The 24,131-nt window shown below is 45.4% G+C and overlaps 1 protein-coding gene and 1 long non-coding RNA gene across 7 annotated transcripts in view; both read right to left on the reverse strand.

Moving 5' to 3' along the window:
• Positions 1-1,897: 1,897 nt before the first annotated feature.
• The window catches only part of LOC310851521 (interferon-inducible GTPase 5-like), a 69,490-nt gene continuing 47,256 nt past the window's right edge, over positions 1,898-24,131 (reverse strand). For 2 of the 5 annotated variants that reach the window (XM_083754027.1, XM_083754024.1), the window contains one exon: positions 1,898-3,625. In XM_083754027.1, the coding sequence (XP_083610153.1) occupies positions 2,371-3,625 (1,255 nt within the window). In that variant the 3' untranslated portion in view covers positions 1,898-2,370. Of the gene's footprint in view, positions 3,626-5,913; positions 6,018-6,814; positions 6,872-7,538; positions 7,778-24,131 lie in introns of those variants that run through there. The other 3 variants (XM_083754030.1, XM_083754032.1, XM_083754031.1) reach the window with 3 other exon arrangements.
• LOC310851816 lies at positions 11,981-21,527 on the reverse strand. Of its 2 annotated transcripts, XR_014567838.1 has the most exons (4): positions 21,507-21,527; positions 16,883-17,025; positions 12,153-14,391; positions 11,981-12,122 (listed from the first exon to the last, which is right to left on the reverse strand). It is a non-coding gene; the product is annotated as an uncharacterized lncRNA (long non-coding RNA). The 2 variants fall into 2 exon arrangements; XR_014567839.1 differs by lacking the exon at positions 21,507-21,527 and having other exon boundaries at positions 16,883-17,221.

The raw sequence follows: 24,131 nt of genomic DNA on the forward strand, positions 1-24,131 counted from the left end.
CAGCGCAGCACACGGAAACGCTGCTTACCTTCCCGCTAGTAAGCGGTCCCTATTTATCTACTTGCACCCGGGGGTGCTTTCGAACTGCTAGATTGGCAGACGCTGGGACCAAGCAACGGGAGCTCACCCCGCCGCAGGGATTCGAACCGCCGACCTGACGATCGGCAAGTCCTAGGCGCTGAGGTTTTACCCACAGCGCCACTCGCGTCCCTATGTTGAGCATAGCCTGGCCTATAAAAGTATTGAAAGAATAATGTCTGTAATTGCATCCCTCTGAAGAAAGGATGTAAGGAGCCTTAACCTAGAGCAGGGTTTCCCAAACTTGGACTACAAGTTTTGGATTACAGTTCCCATCACCACTTATCCTGTTAGCTAGGGATGATGGGAGTTGTAGTCCAAAAACAGCTGGAGACCCAAGTTTGGGAAACCCTGACCTAGGCAGTGTTTCCCAACCTTGTGCCTCCAGATGTTTTTGGCCTACAACTCCCATCATCCCTGACCACTGGTCTTGCTAGCTAGGGATGATGGGAGTTGTAGGCCAAAAACATCTGGAGGCACAAGGTTGGGAAACCCTGACCTAGAGAAAGATAAGAAGGCATGATTCTCGAGTGATGGGCTCCTGTGCAAAATGAAAGTTGGCTTGAAAATATTTTTTATTTCCTTCAATCCACCTTGGAGGTGGCAGAACATCTCTTTAGCACAGGGGTGGAAAATCTCTGGTTCATGGGCCACTTTTGCGTGTAATCTGACCCACGAAGTAATATCCACAAAACCACATCCACCTGTCAATCACCTGATGGGTGGGATGCAGGAATCAACTGTGCTGGGTTCTGCTTGCCACCATATTTTCTCCAGGGAATGTTTTTCAGCAAACGGCTTTTGAAGCGCCAAGTCCACTGTCAGGAATGACGCTGACACTTCACTGCTTTTCCCTCCATCACTTCCTACCGTCGTCATGACAGCCTGATTGCCCTCCCTGTTCTGCGGACTGTCACTGGCTTTGTTTATAGGTTGGCAAAAGTGATGTACATGTACCACAGCCAAAACTCCCTGAGAGCTTTTCATCTGTGACGTGATTCCTGTCATGCTTCATGGATGTGGTTGGAGAGGACTTTCACTGACAAAACCACATCATGCTTTGGCCTCAGGAAAAGGTTAGATGGCAGAACAGTGCCCCAGGAAATATGAAACATTCTGCTGTCTGGAAAGCTACATCTCAGCAGTTAAGATTTGACACCCCTTGAATTCTTGCATGGTTTCTGTACTTAGTTTTCATAAGTCGTCTTATCTCTCCCCCCCCAAAAAAAAACCCCTTACCATGTTTGATTAAAACAGGATTTATAAGAAACTTGAAAATTTAGATTGTGGTTCCTAATAAGTAGCTCCAACATGTCTTGTATGAATTCAGTTTATCAAACCAAAGCCACAATTTACTAGTCTTGCTTGTTAAGCAACACATGTACTCAGAATCGTGGTCTTAAAGTTTGTATCACTGGGTCATCAGTAGAGAGGATTTGCTTAACAAATTGGTTAAACTTTCTTGGGTTGTTAGCCAAACTCAGTATTTCATTTGCCAAAGAATGCATTTTTAAAATCTGAACAAAATGTTATTGGGCTTACCTACTGCTCCAAAAAGGCTTGTGCAAAACGTGTGCCCCATTCCATTGAAATTTATCCCAGCCTTTATTTTTTCCCCTCCTTAGTATGGGCTGTTGCTTAAATTCTGAATCTATAAGTTAACCTGGAGATCCAATATAGCTAACGGGATTGGAGCTGGCCAGATAAAAGTTTTTCCTAGAGGGCAACGGGACCTGGGTCAGAGTTACTTATGAATGAGAAGATGCCACTTGTTTTAAATCTTCTGCTTCAAACCAAGGCATTTGTACACTCTAGATGCTTTAGGTTAGACACATTTTATTATTCAAAAAAGAAAAAAAAAGGAAAGGAAAGCAAGACAGGCCTAAAGATTCAGGTTGTCACAATCTGTGGCTTGAACCACTAGTAAAAAGGGAACTGATTTGTATTCCAGTTCTTTGTTAAGTTAAGCCCTGAACATTGCCCAAGGAGCTTCACACAATCTTGGCTTTAGTTATAGTCATTAGAGTGGTAACATTAAAACAAAATTAAACATTCATCATCCAGTTTTTCGCTAAAGGAAGCAAGCCGATTCAAAAAGGCCTGCAGTCAAATGCATATAGCTCACGTCTACATGACAAGTTTCAACCAGCTTCATTCTAGTTTAACTGCCATAGCTTTCCCCAAAGAACCTCGAGAACTGTAGGACAGAGCTCTGTTTGATTCGGTGCCGTTCCATCCATTTAGAAGCTAAGCACCCATCATGGATCACTACACAAGATCCGAAGAACTCTTTCAAACATCAGACTCAAAGGCCTTGATGAGGACACGCTGAGCATCACCTGCCACCTCGTTTAGGAAGCTGTAAAGCATGTAATAGGTGGTTCCGAAGGATATCCCTCCAGCTGTCACGGAGCCAAATACAGGGATTGTGCTGGCAAAGTACTCCACCAGCATCAATGCCCCACCACCGGCTTTGGTTAACATCTTCACCACGAGGTCCCTGGAGATTTCTTTGGTCAATGGTGACTCGATCACCTCTTTAAGCTCCTCCACATTCTTGCCAACCTTCTCAGCTAATTTGCCGAGGGATTCGTCATCTAGGCCAAAGTTCTGACGGTATTCCGAAAGAGACTTAACCAGGATAGTTATATCGCAAGCTACAGAGAGGCCTGGGATGGGCACAGCTGCTATTCCGCATGAGATGGTAGCCAGCTTCCAGATTTGCTTCTGCAAGGCCTCTTTCTTCTTCTGCAAGATGGACAAAGAGATGTTTGGCAGGGCCATGAGGAAGGCATGTCTCTTGTGGCTCGGCAGCTCCTTCTCCAAAGTCTCCTCGAGCTGTATGAAGTCGTACTTGTTTAGCTCCCAGCTGGAAAGGAGGAAGACCTGAGGAGCAGCCACTCCTTGGGCCTGAAGGCACTCTTTGCAATTCTCTCGTATCTTCCTCAGTATCGCCTCCTCGTCGTAGGCTTTTGGCCGGCGCTTTTTGGTGGCCTCTAGATCTGCGTCTACCTTCGAGCGCACAAAGTAGAAGCATTTGCCCAGCCGCTGGATTTCCTGCGCCAACTGGGCATGGTTGGACTTGAAGCGCTCTGAGGCAATGAGAATAAAGAAGTCATAGCGGGAGAAGTTGACCTGCTCCAGGTAAGTGCTGGACTGGAAATCTGGAGTGCCGATTCCGGGAAGATCCCACACAGTCACGTTGGGGTGCTTGGGGTGTGAATAAGGAGTGGGCTCCTTTGTGGTCTCCACAACCCCAGTGTCGGCAGATCCTTCGTCTTCATCCCCTAGGCCTCGAATGGCGTTGACAAACGAGGACTTGCCGGAGCCAGACTCTCCCGTTACTGCAATGTCTAGCCGGGCATTCTCCAAAGCCTGCAGATTTTCCAATATTTTGGACGCTGCTTCTGCCATTCTTCCTCCTTCAAGTGCATCCTTAATCTCTTCGATGTCTTCTTCGGTGATGATATCATATTCTTCTGCATAGGCAGCGGCTTGCTTTTGGGAATCCGGTGGCGGCTGAACTGCCATAGGATCGTATCGAGGCCTGGCAGGAAGGGGGAGAGAATGCAATACATAAGGAGACATTGAACAAGTTTCACTTATTGTGGTACAATGTGTTCCACATCTGAGACATCAGCTGAGGAGATGGCATGAAACAGGGCACCTTTCTTTTCATTTAGAGAGCCATGCAGCCAGCTCAGCTCTGGGCTGGATATTTGGAGAAAGAGAAAAGGAGCCAGCATTCTCTTGAATAATGTTTATGTTATAAAGAGGGCCTTATTCCATCCAAAATTTGTTATGTGAGAGGTTGTCAGGTTGGGGGAAATTAGGGCTGCCTGGCTCCGACCTCTGAAGCAAGAACCAATAGCCTGCTTCCTTTTTGTTTAGTCCACAGGTGGGGAACCAAAGGTCCTTGGGCCAAATGTGGCCCTCCAGGCCTCTCTATATGGCCCTCAGAACTCTCCTCAGGCCACACCCCTCAGCTGCTCTACATTTCCTTGTTTTTGCTGGGTTTTGCCATTGAACTCTGCTAATGCTTCTTGCTTGACTGTAAGGAATGGGGCCCTCAAACTGACTTTTGACTTCCATTTTTCCCAGGGCGAAAGAGAAGCATCACATAAACTGTTGGTGCGTAGCCAATTTAAACACTATTGCACTAGTGATGAACGCCCTAAAACGACTTAAGACACCAAATGGCAGCCCCTAAATTGTGGAATCCCCTCCCTGCAAGTGTGACCCTAACACCATTGTATCATTCCCAGTGTTTGCATCCTGAAGCAACACCTCCAGGTGTTTTAAACCGTTTCTATCATTGCATTTTAAATTGTTGCAATCCACCCCAGGACTTTATTGCAAAGGGTCAGGTGAGACATCAAATTAATAATAATAGTAATAATGAAGAATGAGCAGAACATTAAATTTCCATAGGAAAACACAATAATTAAAAATGAAGAAGTTTCCCCAGAGAAAGACAGTGGGGTATTAATAACAAAATACTGTTTATACTTAAAGAACGTGGCTAAAACGCTCTTTGTTCCTTGATCTTGTAACCCCCGTGTGCTAGTTATCAGTGAAACTTGCCTGAAGGGCAACACACCTTTTGGGCCTGCTCTCGCCAACCTCTGCTTCACCTCGTCTCTTGGCAGCCATCTTGGACTAGGTCTCAGGCCAAAGCGTCAGTTTGCACCTTTATAGCCTTAGTCAAGGGGAGTTCTCTCTCTCCCTACTTCAGGCCTGACTTTCTCCACCTGAAAGTGCCACGGTATTTGGCTGACAGCGAACCAACAATTCACGCTATCCAATTTGGTTCTGGCTAGCTCCTTTTCATCCTTGCACTGTCGTCCGAAATGGCCATTCCCTCTCTTCAAAGCATCTCAGTTCCTCCTCTCCTCCTCCTTTGTTTTAAATGTGCATCCTCAAAATGCAGGCACCCGCTCACAGCCCAGCCTCTCAGCTTCATTCCCACACAGCTCTATATATGGCCTAACCACTTCCTTTTGCTACCTAGCCCTGGATTTCCTCCCCATTCTACGTTGCATTGATACCTCCCTGCTAAATGTTTTCAACTTAAGGGGCCTAATTCACACAAGGAGCTCTAGAGACAAGCAAGTACTCAAGAGAAATTGTTTTTTCCCCTCTCTCTTGTAGAATTTGTGAATTCCAAGGAAGCTGTATGTTGGAAGATTTAGGGCAGAGAAAAGAAAGCACTGATTCAGGCAGTGCAGTTAAAACTATGGGTATCTGGTTGACCACTGTAAATACAAGATGCTGGACCCGAGGTGAAAAAAGCTCTTTTTGTTGAAATCCCCTCTTCTGCACAGCTGCCTTTTTCCAACTTGAGACCATTGGCCTATTTGGATTAATCCAGTGATGGCCAAACTCTGCCCTCCAGCTGTTTTGGGACAACATCCCTAGCTAACAGGACCAGTGGTCAGGGATGATGGGAATTGTAGTGCCAAAACATCTGGAGGGCCAAGTTTGGCCATTACTGGATTAATACTAATATTGTCTACAATGAACCGTCAGTGGCTAGTTAAGATTCGCTTCTTGTGATAAGGGAAAAGTGCAACAGAAAGTTGTTTGTATAACTCTGCAAACAAATCAGAATGAATGTCACAGTCAGTTTGCTTGCCTTAACACACACAGCACGTTGACCTTTAAGACACCCACATACAAGTGAGAGCATTTCACTTCCTCTGCCCTGTGAGACTCTGCTAATTTCACAAAAGAGGGAAACCCTTTGCATTGCATTTCAGTTTTTGTTTGCTTTTAGAAAAAAAGGAAGAAAGAAAAAAAATTGGGGGAAAATTATAGAACATTATAATCACTTACAAAATACACAGCACTGATGCCAAAGTATAGTAATAGAATCTGGGGCAGACTTTGGTAATCTTTCGTAATTATGGTGTTCTGTCCAAGGCCAATCTTTTTTTGTGCAAGGTCAAAATCCCCCCATGGATTTTCTCCATTATGGATTTTCTTTTTTTTGTGTGTGTAATAATTTCTATTAGTTTTCAATTAAGGTAAAGGGACCCCTGACCATTAGGTCCAGTCGTGGCCGACTCTGGGGTTGCGGCGCTCATCTCATCTGCGTTTGTCCGCAGACAGCTTCCAGGTCATGTGGCCAGCATGACTAAGCCACTTCTGGCGAACCAGAGCAGCGCACGGAAACACCATTTACCTTCCCGCCGGAGTGGTACCTATTTATCTACTTGTACTTTGATGTGCTTTCGAACTGCTAGGTTGGCAGGAGCAGGGACCAAGCAACGGGAGCTCACCCCATCACGGGGATTCAAACCGCCGGCCTTCTGATCGGCAAGCCCTAGGCTCTGTGGTTTAACCCACAGTGCCACCCGCGTCCCTAGTTTTCAATTACAATAACTCAATAAAAGCCTCATTGCCCATACCAAAATATAATACCAAATTATAATACGATTAATAATGCCGATTGTTCAGATGCCAAATTATATTATTTTGTTGCCCTCCGTGCTAGAACTGATGATTTACTTTAACTAGGCACTCTAAAAACTTATAAATTCCAATGCACACTAGTCAGAATAACAAACCCTTATACAGTACCGCAGCTGCAATTTTAACGACTTCAATTCGCATTAACACATCAAATAATTTACAGTCCTACACCAATTATGGATCTTCTCAATTTTGGTCCTCCTTGGCTAGGTGTTCTGCGCTGATAAGAGTAAGAAGCTGGTGCTGTTGCTATTAACGTTACCATTATTAAGAGCCCTGCTGCATCGGCCCAAAGTCCAACGCATTCTGCCATCCTGCATTCCAGTGTGGCTAAGCAGACGCTTCCCAGACGCACAGCAGGAAGGCGAGAGCTGTTTACTTCCTAGTCAATACCTGGCGGCATATACTGCACCTGACACTGGAGGTTCCCTATGACTAATAGCAACGCACCTGTTGTTCTGCGCTCTTGTTTTTGAGCGCCGTATCCTGAGCCACTTCCTGCTTCTTAAGTACCGGTACCTCCAAGGCAGCAACAGTTTCCAAATATTTTAAGCCAAGGCAGCAACACTTTCCAAACATTTTAAGCCAAGGGCCACCTACTGAAACGACATTGGCCCCCGCTCCGAAAAAGCACAAAACAGAAACGGAAAAGTCCACTAAGGTGTCAGAGCCGGATCTTCGCTTCCTCCAGGAACCAGATGAATGGGAGGCTGGTTTTCCCGCTGCCTCCCGTCCTTTTGCAGGCGGGACTCAAGCTGTCCTCCCGCGACCTCAGTGGCAGATTCCCAGCGATCCACCGGTGGGGAGGCGGGGTGGGCGAAGGGATCTCTTGATCTTGCCGAGCAAGCCGCTTTGAGGGGAAGCCTCCCTTTCCCCGCAATCTGAATTGCTCGCCATCTGAACTCAGCTCTGGCTAAACTTTGGCCAGCCGCCCCCAGCTCCTCTCCAATCCCCATCCACCCCGCCAGCCCCCCCACCCCGCATACCTTTCAAGGCAAATCCGTGGCGATCCAGACGTTCAGCAGAGTGACCTAGGAAAGAATGTGGAGCAGATCGTTTGGAGTGGGGGGCGCTGAGGGGGTTTCCCGAGGGGCGGCCGTTTTGTTTTGCGCGCGCGGCGGCTCTAGAAGCGCCCTGATTTCCCGGTGCATCGACTTTCGGTTTCCAAGCTGCTCATTGTTCCTTGCTGCCTCCTGGTGGAAGGAATGAGTTCGGACCGCAACAGAATCGCTATTATTTTTAAGCGCGGGGGGGCGGGGAGAGAGATAGGGGTGAAATTACCGTAACATTTGCTGTGTGGTGCACATCCAAAAGTGCGTGCGAAGTGTGCAGCGGGGGAGAAAATATATTTGTTTATAAAGGCAGTAATCGAAGCAAGTAAAATGCTTTTTATTTTTATTTTTTATTTTGCAAGGGAGAGAAATGGCACGATCGCGTCAGTCGGGGAGAACACTAAAACGCTTTCTTTCTTTATTTCCCCTGAAGCGAGTAAGGGGAAAACCGACTTTAGGACCCATTCGTTGCGCGCCGTTAGAGGCAGCGCCGTGCACCAAGGTGGAGTCACGTGCATTGCAGGAACCCGAAACTGAGAAGTTAACAAAGTAGGATTACTCTCATTGAAGGAGAGGACGGAGAAACGGCGGCGTGCGATATGAGGAGGCAGGTGTAATTTTTCATAGGGGATTTTTATTTCTTCCCGAGATCGCATTCCACACGGAAGTGCAGGTGACTCTTTGCTGCTTATCCGGATTGCAGTCGTCAGGTTTGTAACGTTAAGGACGCAGTGAACCAGAGGAGGATTTATTGATAGGACATGTGCAAGATAGAAACTGAAATCTGCAACTGGAGCAGCTCTCTTCCGGGAAACAGTTTGGCTTATTGTAATAGTAACAATTTTTAATTTATTTATACCTCGCTCATCAGGCTGGGTTTCCCCAGCCACTCTGGGAGGCCTGTGGAACCCAGCTAATCCAGATTTTAATTTTATCCCGAGTTGTTTTTAAGAGGTGGTTTAATTATTGTTTGATTTTATATCAATGTTTATATTTTATGTTAGCCACTCTTGGCCGGAGAGGGCGGGATACAAATAAAAGTTTATTATTATTATTATTATTATTATTATTATTATTACATCACATAAAAAATTGCAATGCATTAGACATTAAAAACTTCCCTAAACAGGGCTACCTTCAGATAGTTGTTTGTTTCCTTGACATCTGAAGGGAGAGTGTTCCACAGGGCGGACGCCACCACCGAGAAGGCCCTCTGCCTGGTTCCCTGTAACCTCACTTCTCGCAGTGAGGGAACCTCCAGAAGGCCCTCAGCGCTGGACCTCAGTGTCTGGGCTGAACGATGGGGGTGGAGACGCTCCTTGAGGTATTCTGGGCCAAGGCTGTTTAGGGCTTTAAATGTCAGCACCAACACTTTGAATCGTGCTTGGAAACATACCGGGAGCCAATGTAGGTGTTTCAAGACCTTATATGGTCTTATATGGTTATATGGTCTCGGTGGCCACTCCCAGACACCCATCTAGCTGCCGCATTCTGTCGCAATCTAGCTAGCTTCTCCTCCATCAATTTGCCTGATCTGCTTTTAAAGCCATCTAAGTTGGTGAGCATCGCTTCCTTCCCGTGGGAGGGAGTTCTGTAGCTTAACTAGGTTCTGCATGAAGAAGTGCTTGTTTTATCTGCTCTGAGGGTTTCCTAATAAGAATTAAGTATCCACGCCCACTGTTGTGCATGGCAGGATCTAGAATGAATCTGGACTGAAAGCCTTTTGGAGATGAACATGAATGGATTGAGAAAAACTATTTTTTGTGGCACTAGTGGGTGAGTGTGTGCAAACACCTTGAGGCTGCAATCCCACTCTCACTGTCTTGCTTAAGAAAGTACAGTATCAGGAATGTCACACCTAAGGCAATGGGACATACATGCCTGCATGCCTCTCTTTTCTAGGACCATTGCAAAATCTGTTGAGTTTTGCATTGGAGGATAAAAGGGGGTCACACAGCAAAGTTTTCAGTTAGATGATGCAATCATGCATACGTTCCATCAATATGCTCTTTATTTTCTCTCTCTCACACACAGGTGGGAAAGCCTCTTTTTAGATGATGGGTGGCACCAGCTTTATTTTTAAATTTTAAAACTATAGATTTGGATTTGCCGACCAATTAATTGTGAAGGCACCTTTCAAGCACAGTGGAACCTTGGTTCTCAAACTTAATCCGTTCCAGAAGTCCGTTCGACTCCCGAAACAGTTCGAAAACCAAGGCATGGCTTCCGATTGGCTGCAGGAGCTTCCTGCACTCAAGCAGAAGGTGTGTCAGACGTTCGATGTTCAAAAACCAGAACACACTCTTCTGGGTTTTCAGTGTTCGGGAGCCAATTTGTTCGTCAACTATGCCGTTGGAGAACCAAGGCTCCACTGTATACCGTATTTTTCGCCCTATAGGACGCACTTTTCCCCCTCCAAAAATGAAGGGGAAATCTGGGTGCGTCCAAATGCAGGCTTCCGCTGAAGCGTGGAGAGCGAGAGGGGTCCGACCCCCTCTTGCTCTCCAGGCTTCAGGAAGACATCCGCAGCCTAGGCAGCCCTGCGGGACATCCCGCAGGGATGTGTAGGCTGCGGATAGCAGCCTGCTTCCCGGAGCGTCGGGCGCCCTGAAAGCAGAGCGTCCGGCGCTTCGGGAACACATCCGCAGCCTAGGCAGCCATGCGGGAGTTCCCTGCAGGGCTCCTCACGCTGCGGATAGCAGCCTGCCGCCCGGCGTGCGGGGCACCCTGAAGCAGAGCACCCTGCGCGCCGGGCAGACATCGGCCAGCCCCACAAGCTCGGGGGACAGCAGGGAGGCGCAGCGCCGCCATCCCGCTGTTACTCGACCTGGTTCGGTTTTGCCGACCTGCTTTTGGGGGGGAAATAAAGGAATTTTTTTTTTCCTTTATTTCCCCCCCAAAAAACTAGGTGCTTCCTATGGAACAGTGTCCTATGGGACGAAAAATACAGTATATGGATAGTTGGATGGATGGATGGATGGATGGATGGATGGATGGATGGATGGATGAACCAAGGTGGTCAGTTGACAAAGGCTGCAGTCCTAGACACCAGAGGTGGGAAACCTGTGGTTCTCCAGATACTGAACCTTTAACCTGATTTGGTGGCCCTGTGGTCTAAAACACTGAGCCTAGGGCTTTTGATCAGAAGGTCGATGGTTTGAATCCTCATGATGGGGTGAGCCCCTGTTGCTCAGTCCCAGCTCCTGACAACCTAGCAGGTTGAAAGCACATCAAAGTGCAAGTAGATCAATAGGTACTGCAGGTTAAAATGATGAATTACGCAGAATTGGCTAGACTATCAGGGAGAATACGAGATCAGGACGAACAGAAGTTTCATGAAACTTGGAGTAAATATTTGGTGTATATAAGAGACAACTGTAAAACCTTAAAGACACTGGCAGGGTTAGATTAACTCTAACAGCATATGGTTAACCAGATAAACAAAACAAAATACGCGATGTAAGAAAATGTACGATACTTACCAAAGGGGTGGAGGGAAGTCTGAAGCTCGGCAGAGCCAAAGATATATGTGAAATTTATTTGTATATTGAATGTTTATTTAATGAAAATCAATAGAAATTTATTGACAAAAGATAAATAGGTACTGCTCTGGCGGGAAGGTAAACGGCGTTTCTGTGCGCTGATCTGGTCCACCAGAAGTGGCTTAGTCATGCTGGCCACATGACCCAGAAAAACTGTCTGCGGACAAACGTCAGCTCCCTCGGCCAGTAAAGCGAGATGAGCACCCCAACCCCAGAGTCATTCGCGACTAGACTTAACTGTCAGGGGTCCTTTACCTTTTTTTTTAATTGTGGAAACAAAAACCATCAATGAATTCTACCTCCCAGCACTGATGATATTTCCTTCTTTTTAAAGGAAACATGGCCTCTGTCCTCAGCACTGTCTTGGAATGGGCTCTCAGCATCGTCATCCCATGGCTTACAGCTCAGCTCTGGAGATTCATGAACAAACTGCTGACCGCCGTGGTCGTGGTGGCGCTTGCTGTTCTCCTCTCCACGATGTGGCTAGCCATGAACAAAGCGGATTATTCCCCCATGGGCATGGACCACGAGGTTGCTGTGACAGCCAAGCAGTTGTGGAAGCCCACCAGTGTCCTCAATATCATGAAGGATGCCCTGTTGTATGTGGCTAACCTGCTGCCCTCTTATGAACCACTGACAGCTGAGAATCTCCTAAGGCACCGCGATCGACTGGATGGTGTCAACTACATACTCCAAGCCTGTTTCAACAAGGCTATTGATACCTTTCTCCAAGAGCCCTGGTCTGTGCAGCAAAATGCCCAGCTGGTTATCCATAGAGTTTCGGTCCGGCAAGGGGGACTGCCAGATTTCTGTATATGTCCTATACAAGCGGATCCAGTGTGATATCAAAGAGCGGACGGCCGAAATGTACCTTGCGAGGCTGGCCATTCGCAAGGAGCCACTGAGCGTCGGAGACCTCCTGAGAGTGAGGCAGAGCTTGCGCTCCTGGGGGGTTCTTCCCGAGGAACAGCATATCCTCGGGGTTCTTCCCGAGGAACTAGGCCACTGCTTGGAGTTTGCAGTGGAAGAGTTTGCCAAGGAGCCGTTCTGCGTCCAGGACAATGCCCACATGGTTGTAGACTGTGGCGGGCAGGTGCTGAACTTTGCCTCTGGCGAAGGGGAGAATAAGATCAATATCTACGACGTACGGGGAGGCCTCATTCACTACCGGATCAGGATCTCGGGTTCCTGGACCAGCATCGTGCGGTTCTTTCATGGGAACAAAAATCATGCGCAAACACATGCGAGGAAGCCTCTGCAGCTAGAGTGAGATCAGAGCTACGAAAGGAGCTCGCCTCTTCTCGCCTCTAAAAAGACTGGTTCACAGTTTCCCCCAAACATGAGAGAGGCAGAACATGTGCACATTTTTTGCAGACAGCCCCCCCCCCCATTAAATGTGTTTTGTATGTTGTTTTCACAAAGTCGTGGATTTTTATGCACACTCAGCCATACCTTTATGCATATTTGAACACAATTTGAGTTGGGGAAACTGCATTGATAAAATTCTGGTAATCACTGATTTTGAAGAATAGCTTCCTTTTGATCCATGGGCTGATAGGAAACCTTTCCAACCCAAGACACAATCCTCCGGAGGTGGGTGATGCAAACAGATTAGGAAGACTAGGTAGCAATTGAGCCCCCATTGCTTTTGTTCATTTGTTTATTATTTACAACATGCATACAATACTCTAGCCAAAAAGGCGCCCAGAGCAACTGATATGATCAGGCTTTCAGTCCAAAATACACAACACACAAGGAAAAGGGGTGGGGATGGAGGAGGAAGCATGCCAGGACACTAGATCTTAAAGTCCTTTTAAGGACCTGTTGGGAAGGAACTGGAAACTGTTCGGTAGGCCTGATGCAACTGGCTACTGCTCCTGATGGTGGACCAATCACAGCTAGTCTTTGAGCAGAGGCAGTGACACAGTCCTCCTGTGCTGCTTCCCCTCTGCTCTGTGAAGCAGCCTTGACCCTGATCCATTCGTTGCTAAAGCATCACTTCGTAATATGGCATGGAACAGCCTTTAAAAGCCTGGGAGAAGAGCCACAGCTCAAATGGCAAAACATCTGATTTGCATGCAGAAGGTCCCAGGTTCAAACCCCCCCCCCCCACAGATAGGCTGGGAGAGACCCCTGCCTGAAACCCTGAAGAGCAGCTGCCAGTCAGTGTAGACAATACTGAGGTAGGTGGGCCAACGATCTGATTCGGTATAGGGGAGTTTTTACCACCAATGTGTGGCTGGTCCCTTCGGGTGATAGTCTTCACCAGCTGCAGCCAATCCATGCTTGCCCGTCTTCTTACACCCAGTCCATGGGATGACATTCCCTCTCATCTTATTATTCCTGGAAGTATTGCCCTTGTAGAACTCAGCAGGAAGGAGGGTTAGCTGCCTGTCATTGGCTCTGGCGCCACCTACTGTTTGTCTCCCTGTCTTCCTCCCTACCAGACACCACTGCTTCCCATGCTCCCCAACGCCACCAAATCTCCCCCTGCCCAGTTTACACATCATCGGGACGCCTGCTTCGTGCCCCAACCCAGCACAGTATACAGAGGGGAAGAGGGAGGAAGAGAAAGAAGAGGAAAACCAGCACAGGAGAGCGGTGGTCTATTGCGCCTCCTTCTTTAGTGCTGGTGTTGGACTCTGTCACCGACCACGATGCATCCATTGGTGGAGAAGTAAACATAGGAGTTGACCTTAGCGGCTGGTATGGGCGTGGACTGGAGGAAGGGCTTGGCTTGAAGTTGTCAGGCTGTGATGGGGCCCGGTGCCCCAGGTCTTGGCTGTTTTGAATTACAGCTGTCCTCATTTTATTTCCATCTGCTTTATCTTGTCCTCTCATCCCACGCATCGTGGTTCCCTCTGGGATGCTGTAGCTTGCTGAGCCGGTAGCAGGAGCACAGCAGATTGTAGAAGTTCCTCCCAACCTCCTAATCCAAAAAGGAGCCCCTTCTCCGTTCTGCCTAATTCTGGCCAGAAGACTCACTTGCCGGTCCTTCTGGGTTTCTGTCTTGGGAGTCTTTCTATAGCGCCACTTGCTATAGGCTTTCAGACTGGGTGGCGTAGCTGTAGTTGCAGCCTGGTCAGTGGCCTTGTTGATGCTGTGCTGGGCAGCCATTGATGCTGTGTTTTCTTCAGGAACATCCAGGAACTTGGGTGTCCCCGAAAAGATGCTATGGCTGCCTTTTGAGTATTGCAATCGGGCTGTTGTGTGACCTGCCACAGGAGTCATGGAAGAGGATGTAGCTGGAAAGAGAAATCAGACTTTGGTCACCTTCTCAGGGTCTTGTGCTTTTGAACTATAGACCTATTGTATGGAAGTTGGCAGCAGGACAGTGAAAATGGATTCTATGTGCCCTAATGGTGGCCGAGAGACTGATACGGGTGAATTGGAAGAATGGAAATACATTTCCCCTTAATCAATGGCTTGACAACATTAGCAACATAGGAACAGACAGCTTTCAGACACAGGCTTTCCTTGGATAAATACAATGAATGAGTTTACAGTGGTGAGTGAGAAATCATTTAATTAAAATTGTATTAATTTGGTATCAATGTATAATCATTTGTGAAAATTGGGTTGTAATTTGGAAAATCAATAAAAATAATTGACAAAAAATGGAATGAGTTCTCACAGAATATACTAGGTTATTGACAATTATGTGGGGTTTTTTTGGGGGGGGTATTGTTCTTATTTGGATTTTATATATTGTGATCTTTTTTGTGAACCGCCCTGAGACCTCCAGGTATAGGGTGGTATATAAATTCATTCATTCATTCAATAAATATTAGGACAATAGGAATATGCACAACTGTATATTAATGTATGATAATGCAAAAGTATTTTTTTCATTTTCACTCACTTTTTTCTTTCTTTTTTCTCAATCTATGTCTTTTTGTAAATGAAGTTAACATTATTGTTGTTGTTGTTGTTGTTGTTGTTGTTGTTGTTATTTCTCCTCCTCCAAGGAGCCAAGGTGACATACATAGCTCTCTCCCTCTCCATATTATCTTCACAACAACCCTTTGAGGTAGCTCAGGCTGAGAGGTGGTGACCAGCCTAAGGTCAGGGAGCGTCATTGCTGAGTAGGGATTTCAACCCAGCTTTTCCAGTTCCTGGTCCAACATTTTAACCATTGCACCTCCGCTAACTGAAAATCCTGGGGATTGCACCCGTGACATTCTGCATGCACAGCAGAAGCTCTATCAGCTCTATCACTGAGCTACAGCAGTCCTTCCCTAGGGAGAGAGATTGGAGGTTAAACAACTCTCTTTTGTTATTGTTAAAGATTAAAACCAGTGGGAGGTTTTATTCCACTGTGAATAGCAGACATAGTTGGTGTGGGGAGAATTTCAACCAGGGTCACAGCAGGAGCCAAAGGATTAAGGCCATCTTTCCTGTCAGGCCACAGTCTCGGTCTGACTCGGGGGTCGATTGCACTGGCTGCTTAATGAAAAATCAGCGACAGAACCCTAAACCATGTGTGTTTAGTTGGGCCTTAGGGGGAGCCGGCCTTCCCCAACAGGTGCCACTCCTCCCAGGTGTATCTGTGATGCAATAATTTTGTGCGAGTCGTGACCTCGATTGTGCAAACTGGGCCTGGTTGGCAGAGCTGTCCTGGCTGAATAGGGAAGGGTGCAATCTATGCTTGGAATGTTATCATAGAGGTGGATGCCTCTGTGCTGAGACGCACAGGTGGTTTCCCCAGGGCATATCCAGGCCTTGTGAAATAAATCACATTCCAGAGGGAGCGGGCAGGACCTAGAACAAGGAAGAAGGAACAATAATATGGTGGACTTCGGTTATTGATGAGGGACAAGTTACAGAGTTCCCTCATGCTCAACCTGCAGGTAAGTTAACAACTTTTTTGCTATTACTGAAACAGAAATCGATGGATCAGCGCTCTTCCTGGTCTGGTTTGAGTTCTTGTGCATGTTATCTGTAGACAATTTTTTTTTTTAAAAAAAGCACAACTCGGACAAAAGTGTTAGCAGCATCTGTAGCTCGGTGGAGCACATGTATTCAGTGCAGAGGTTCCTAGGTTCAATCTGAAGGCAGCCCTGTTTAGGGAAGTTTTTAATGTTTGATGTTTGATCGCTTTTTAAAAAATATTATTAATATTCTGTTGGGAGCTGCTCAGAGTGGCTTGGGAAACCCAGCCAGATGGGCGGGGTATAAATATTTATTATTATTATTATTTATTATTTATCAGTCCCCAGGATCTTCAGGCAGACCTGTGAAAGACGCATACAGTGGTACCTCAGAAGTTGAACGGAATCCATTCCGAAAGTCTGTTAGACTTCCAAAATGTTCAGAAACCAAAGCGTGGCTTTTGATTGGCTGAAGGAAGCTCTTGCAGCCAATTGGAAGCCACGCCGGACATCCAGGTTCCAAAGAACGTTTGCCAAAACGTTCGAGTCACAGGGCGTTTGGGATCCAAGGTACGACTGTATTTGAAATCCTGGAGAGCTACAGCCAGTCATTATAGACAGTGCTGAGACAGATGGACCAATGGTCCGAGATGGTATGAGGCATATTCCTATGGGCTGGGAACATTCTTCTTTTTCACTGTGGAGACACTTGTGCAAGGACACACATTTTGTATTTCATCTTGCGGGTGCAGAAGCTGCAGAACAGCCTTGGCTGAAACACAAGCCCTGAGTTGTAAACCTTTTGGGAAGGAAATGTACAGCAATCCATTGAATGTGAACACGTTTATAAGTACCATAGACTTACGTCTTCCGTTCTGAGCGCCAGCTGCACCCAGGAGAACAAAGGAAAAGCAGAGGATGGTTGGAGACAGCATTGGAGTTTTTTGAAATCTCGGTGTGCAAAGCCCCACTCAAAGCTTGATGCCTCAGACTACAAGAAGGGATGACCTGAGGGTGGAAGCAGAGCTGCATTGTAGTGATGATGGAGAAGGGAAAGAGAACAACCCGAGGACTTGGTGACATTGGGCTGCACAAACCTTCTGCCCACTAGTGCAGGATCCCTTGCATTAGCAGATGGCAGAGTTTCAAGCTGGCGTAATAAAGCAATCCAACGGAACAGTTGCATGTGCGGAAGCTGGGCAATCAGTAGTGTGGCAAGTTTGGGTAATGCACTTATACTTAGCAAGCTGCCTTACACTGAGTCAGGCCATTGGTCTATCTAGCTCAGCAATGCCTCCAGGGAGAAATCCACACCGTGATCAACTCCTGCCTGGAAACCAATGTCCCCACTGTGGAAGGATGTGTGGATCCAGACTTGGCCTCCACAGTCACTTATGAACTCATTGTTAAAACCGTGTTTATGGAAGACAATCTTACTCTGCTACGAGGGATCGCCAAAGAAGAATCCACACCCTTTGCCCCATTCTATCTAGGCACAAGTCTGAGCTTGCCTGCTCTGTCTCAAATGGGTTCCCCCCCCCCACCGCTTTCCGCAGGAAAACCTGATCTTCACTGCCGAATCAGAGCAGACAACAAGGATTTAAGGCAGGGGTCTCTTTCAGCCCTATGTGGAGATGCCAGGGAGTGAATCCATGCCCTTCTGCATGCAGGGCAGATGTCCTACTCCTGAGCTAGGGCCCTTGAGTTTTCCCATCTGCAGCAATGCCCCACCTGCACAGTAAATACAGTGGTACCTCTGGTTACGTACTTAATTCGTTCTGGAGGTCTGTTCTTAACCTGAAACTGTTCTTAACCCGAAGCACCACTTTAACTAATGGGGCTTCCTGCTGCCATCACGCTGCCACCACATGATTTCTGTTCTCATCCTGAAGCAAAGTTCTTAACCCGAGGTACTATTTCTGGGTTAGCGGAGTCTGTAACCTGACGCATCTGTAACCTGAAGCGTATGTAACCTGAGGTACCACTGTATACTGCTAAGTGGCTTGTAACTTAGTGTTGTGTTGGACGCAGCCCATTAACATTTTCATGGATGAATCACTTCCTTTGAAGCAACATCACAATACAAAAAGAACGTCTATAATTGCCTGCCTGCACGCAAGCGGACATATTTAACAATATTGCGTATATCAAAGCAATTTCAAATCCAGTACAGATGCTGACGGGCAAAAAAGAATCTCCACTTAGAAGGAGGAAGAGGAATTGGATTTTCTCCCTTCCCAAGTGAATTCATGGAGGACAAGGCTGTCCATGGACTCTAGCTACAATAGTCATGCAAAGTTGCCTCTGTTGGAGACAGGATGCCTCTGAATGCCAGCTGCTGTGGGTCGCAAGCAGGGAGAAGCTTGTGGGCTGCATGAGGGACTGCATACTGAAATTCCTGCATTGCAGCGGGTTGGATTAGATGACCCTGGGGTGTCTCTTTCAGCTCTATGATTTTCCTGAGCATCTTGGCCACTGTGAAAGCAGGATGCTGGACTAGGCAGGCTGGTCACCTGAACCAGCAGGTGACTGGTAACGACAATAAAACACACACACAACCATAATAAAACCACAATTAAAGGCAATGGCTAAAAAACTTTGTCAGCATTAGGGACAGATGAAGCTGTCTCTTTTGGTTTCTCTGTGTCTCGTTGCTCGGATCTTCAGTTCTCCACATTCCCAAAGCAATTTTTGTTTTTCTTTAAGCCCTCAGGAAAGTTCACGTACAAAGAAAATTCCTGCCCACAAGAACCACATTTTTGTTTGCACATTCTAACATGTACGTTTTTGCAAGCAATTCCCCACCCCCACCCCTTTGCATATTCTTTGTAGGCAAAACTTTTGTTACCATCTTCCTTCTTTGCTTTGCTACTGCTTCCCCCTGAAGTGAGAGGAGAGACACTGGACCATCTCTAGAGGAAATCGGACCCACCCGTCACTGTTTTGCAACAGCTGGTCTCGACACCAGACTTCTGGGTGGAGTGGGGAGGTTAAAGAGGGAAGATTGATGGGTTGATGTGAATGGTTTTTGGACTAGAGGAAGGTTGAGGTTTTGTTTATCTGTTAATTAATGAGTCTGGTTATTGCTTTGTTCATTATTTGAGTATTTTTTAAAAATGGATTCCATGTTTATACGGAATATTAATGTATTAATGCCTTACGTGATTCCCCCCTCAAGGTATTATGTACTGTATATCTTTTTTTGCTGTAAGTCACTTGGAGACATTTGGGTGACAAGCAACTGAGAATGAATGAATTTCTGCATGCATTGTATAGTTGGAGAACTGCACACTGCAACATTCAGAGATATCCAAATTTCGAAGGATAGCTGTGCTTTGGTTCACATATTGGTTTGAGAAGTACAAATCGGGTAGTTTCTTATTAAAACACAAAGAAAATCATACCTTCCCCCAATCACTAGCTAAGATAAAAAAAATAACTGTAAAGGAACAATGCAACAGATACATTAAAGAACAATCATTTTTGAGCGACATTGTTGAGTCTTGTGAAGGATCTTAAAATATTTAATCCAGATTGAGATTGTTTTCATTTTGCAATATTCCCAATGAAACAAACGGAATGATTTGTTTGTTTTAACAACATAGGCTACAGGTTGCCCACTGCTTTCCTATCAGAGCTTCTTTGACTTCAACTCCCATCATCTCTGATCACTGGCCATTCTGGCAAGCACTGATGGGAGTTGCATTCCTCTTCGGTTGGAAGAGGGACTAAGCTCTCACCCGCAGTTTGCCTGGCAGTCACTTCCCCATGGAATCAAGGGCAGGCAAAGGCAATGGGTGCATGAAGCACTCCGGCTGCCGCAACCCCCCCCCCCCCCGATCCTGTTGGTGGAAGCACAGGTTATCCTGCTATTTGGTTCCTAAATGGAATAAACTACAGCTGCATGCCAGAGATGAGATGAGAAACAACGAAAACAACTCAGCTACAAGGAACTAAAAGGTTTGGAACGAGAGTGGATTCCATTCGTTGAAAGAGAGGATGGGGGGAGGCCCACAGTTTGCTTATTTAAAATTTTTCTCTACATTTATGATACGGCAACCCTCCCGGGAATGCAAGTTTTATTAATAAAATATCTATACAAGCGAGGATGGGAGAAACTGGAATATAAATATGGAATTTAACAAAACTGGAACTGTGTGTATGAGAGAAAGGAACTGAGAGGGAAGGGGAGGGCAACGCTATTCTTTGAAAATATGGAGCAAAGTTCTCCCTAACCTCCATTATCCACAAAGGAATGTGTTTGAGATAAGGACAATTGGCCATAAATCAGCGGCAGGGAGGAAAGGAGTCTACCAGCTGTGGGAATAGAAGTTTCTGGATTAACTATTTGTAGTCTGGATTCAGACTGCTCTTCCTAGGCTGGCTGGGGAAAATGGCAAAGATGGATTGTTTACTTGAAGCTGAATCACAGGGCAGAGCGATGCAGTGACTTTTGGAAACTCTGGGATAACTGCTTCTCCCGGGGCGTGATGGAAACCATCAACAGTTGCAGGAATAAAGGATTCAACACCGTATATGAACGGGAAAACATCATGGAGAGAAACTGTCACACGCAGGAAAGAATAAGGATTACAGTTAGAATTCTTCACTTGAAATTTTATAGATTACCTAATATACCATCGTAAATAGAAATCACAACTGTAGCTATTAAATAAGGAATTGTTATATCTGAAAGGAATGGAATGGAAATTATTAAAATTTTGGAACGCAGAAAAAATGTAGAAGAATGAAGCCATCAGATGTAGCATGTGAGAGGGCTAGTTTAATTAAATTGTATAATTTGACATTTGAATAATTGGCATTAATAATTATATTAATTGGATAAAATTGGTATTGCTATAATGAGGCTGCTATTGGAACAACACTGGAAAATTAACAACAGCAACAACAACAACCTACATAAGAAATGTATTTTCTGAAACTGATAAAGTAAGTTACGAAAGAAAAAAATACTGCAATACAAGATTTAGCTTTTCTAGAACTATTTCCAGATTGAATTTTAACAAAATTTCCAGAATTAACATTTTCAGTTTTGAATGTCTAACAGCTGCCCTGTTTCAAATATGTATGAAATTGCATTTATTCTAAGTCTGCCAGAGGTAGAATAATGGGCATATATTTGTCAGACCTAACAAGGTTTTGCTTACTGAATTCAAAGAATGGCTTACCTGGCTGTTGTTCCTGAGAATCCCAGTGACTTTGTTCTTCTATGGCAGGTAAGAAATATGGAGTGACCACCAGGTCACTCTGTATGCCCTAAACTTCATTCGCTATTGAAAGAGTGATAAGTTTCTTTTGGGAGATGAGAACAGTTTCTGAGGCGGCACCCTCACATTCTAACATTAAAAGAGGCATTGTGCAATTTGAAAAGGCTTTCCTGGTCAGTGAGGTTGTCACAAAGCTGCAATTTGGAAACTGACGGTGCTTACCTCTGTTTCACCTGAGAGGAATCCCTCCCTATTTCATACCTTGTTCAGCAGCCTTCATTGTTTGCAAAGGTTGATGTCTCATAGGATCAAAGAGTTGGAAGGGACTGTGAGGATCATCTGGTCCAGCTCCCTGCAATGCAGGAATATGCAACTGGTCCATACAGGGAACGAACCTGCAACCTTGGTGTTGTCAGTAAAAACCCATGCATGTAGGCTTTGTGGTTGGTTTCTGACTAAGAAGGACTTTTGGCTGCATATGGTGCATGCTTTTCCTATTTTCCTTTTAGATGCTGATTTTCTTCTTTGTTTTGTGGTCGTACCTTGGTTTTCAAACAGCTTAGTTCTCGAACATTCCGGCTCCCAAATGCCACAAGCCCAAACGCCACAAGTGACTGTTCTGGTTTGCGAACTATTTTTGGAAGCCGAACATCCGATGGAGCTTCTGCGGCAGGAGTTTTCTGCAGCCGACCAGAAGCCTCGCCTTGGTTTCTGAACATTTTGGAAGTCAAATGGACTTCTGGAACAGATTCCATTCGACTTCCAAGGTATGACAGTATTGCATGTCAAAACTCAATAAAAACAATTTAATTTACAATGCAAATGCAAATGAATACATCATCAAATCAATGCACTAAAAACAAGATATTGCAATCCAAATAATTCATTTTGGCAATATAGACATGCCATTTCAAATTCATTATAAAATAACCATTAGAACATATCAGTTAATATAAATTAAACACAAGAAATTCCAGTAGAAATCACATATTAAGAATAAAAAGGAGCCACTGTATCAATTAGATTTCCTGCCATAGGTCTAAAACAGAATAAGGCAAGGGTCTTAGCTGGTCAGATCTTGTCATAATAGAATGGTTTTGTCCTTGCTGAAAAGCAGCAGGCTTATATTTCTCAATAAATGAGAGAGAAGGCATTTGTTGTCAATCAAAGCATGGTATGTTTGCTGGAAGGAATTCATATACACACTCTGGATGATTCATGGCTGAGTTCTAGGTGTCACTGGGTTCTGCGGAATGAATTAGGCATATGCAACTGATCCCTCCTTGAGGCAGGCAGTACACTGGCATCAGCAGGGCTTTGGGGAAGGCTTCTCACTGCTTAGCCAAATCGGAGCCAAATTGCAAACATTCGTTCCAGGGCATGAATCAAGTTCCAGTTGAACAAGTTGCTGGAACAGATAGGTAGCTGTGTTGGTCTGCCATAGTCAAAACAAAACAAAAATTTCCTTCCAGTAGCACCTTAAAGACCAACTAAGTTAGTTCTTGGTATGAGCTTTCGTGTGCATGCACACTTCTTCAGATACACTGAAACAGAAGTTTCCAGACCCTTCTATATAGTGAGAAGGTGGGGAGGGGTATTACTCAGAAGGGTGGTGGGAATGGGTGATTGGCAAATAGCTGTGATGAGCCTGTTGACGACTCTTAACAACTGCAATAGGTCTTACAGGAAAAAGCAAGGGGTGAGAAGGTGAAAAATGGCTTTGTCATGTATAATGAGATAAGAATCCAAGGTCTTTGTTCAGACCAGGTGTCTCCATGGTTTTAAGTTTGGTGATAAGTTGCAATTCAGCAGCTTCTCTTTCCAGTCTATTTCTGAAATTCCTTTGTAGTAAAACAGCTACTTTGAGATCTTGTATAGAATGTCCTGGGAGATTGAAGTGTTCTCCTACTGGTTTCTCTGTCTTGTGATTCCTGATGTCCGATTTATGTCCATTTATTCTTTGGCGTAAGGTCTGGCCTGTTTGTCCAATATAGAGAGCTGAAGGACACTGTTGGCATTTGATGGCATACACAATGTTAGACGATGAGCAATTAAATAGTCCTGAGATGGTATGTGTGATGTTGTTGGGGCCAGTAATGGTGTTGTCCGGGTGTATGTGGCAGCAAAGTTGGCATCTAGGTTTATTGCAGGCTCTGGTGCCAGTGTCCGTGTTAGGTCTGGTTGTAGTATTATTGTGGGTTAGGAGTTGTTTAAGATTGGGTGACTGTCTGTAGGCAATGAAAGGTCTTCCTCCCAGAGCTTGAGAAAGAGAACTGTCATTGTCCAGGAGAGGTTGTAGATCTCTGATGATGCGTTGTACTGTTTTAACTTGGGAGCTGTATGTGATGACTAGAGGTGTTCTGTTATTTTCTTTTTTGGGTCTGTCTTGCAGCAAGTTCTCTCTGGGTATCAGTCTGGCTCTATTGATCTGTTGTCTAACTTCATCTGCTGGGTATTTTAGTTCTAAAAAGGTTTGCTGTAGATCTCTTAGGTGAGAGTCTCTGTCTGTAGAATTGGAACAGATGCGGCTGTAACGTAGTGCCTGGCTATATACAATGGACTGTTTGGTATGTTTGGGATTGTAGCTAGAGGCATGTAGATATGTTTGTCGGTCAGTTGGTTTACGGTATAAGGTGGTGTCTATGCGCCCATCCTGTATTTTTATAGTAGTGTCCAAAAAATGTATTTCTTGCATAGATTGATTCATTGTTAGGTTGATTGTGGGGTGAAAATCATTGAATTTCTGGTGGAAGGTGTCCAGGGTCTGTTGACTATGTGTCCAGATGATAAAAATATCATCAATGTATCGCAGGTACAAGAGAGGTTTGAGTGGGTAGGAGTTTAGGAAACGTTGTTCTAAATCTGCCATGAAGATGTTGACATACT

Source organism: Podarcis gaigeae (genome assembly GCF_964106915.1).
Source record: "Podarcis gaigeae genome assembly, chromosome: 8".
Taxonomy (NCBI): domain Eukaryota; kingdom Metazoa; phylum Chordata; class Lepidosauria; order Squamata; family Lacertidae; genus Podarcis; species Podarcis gaigeae.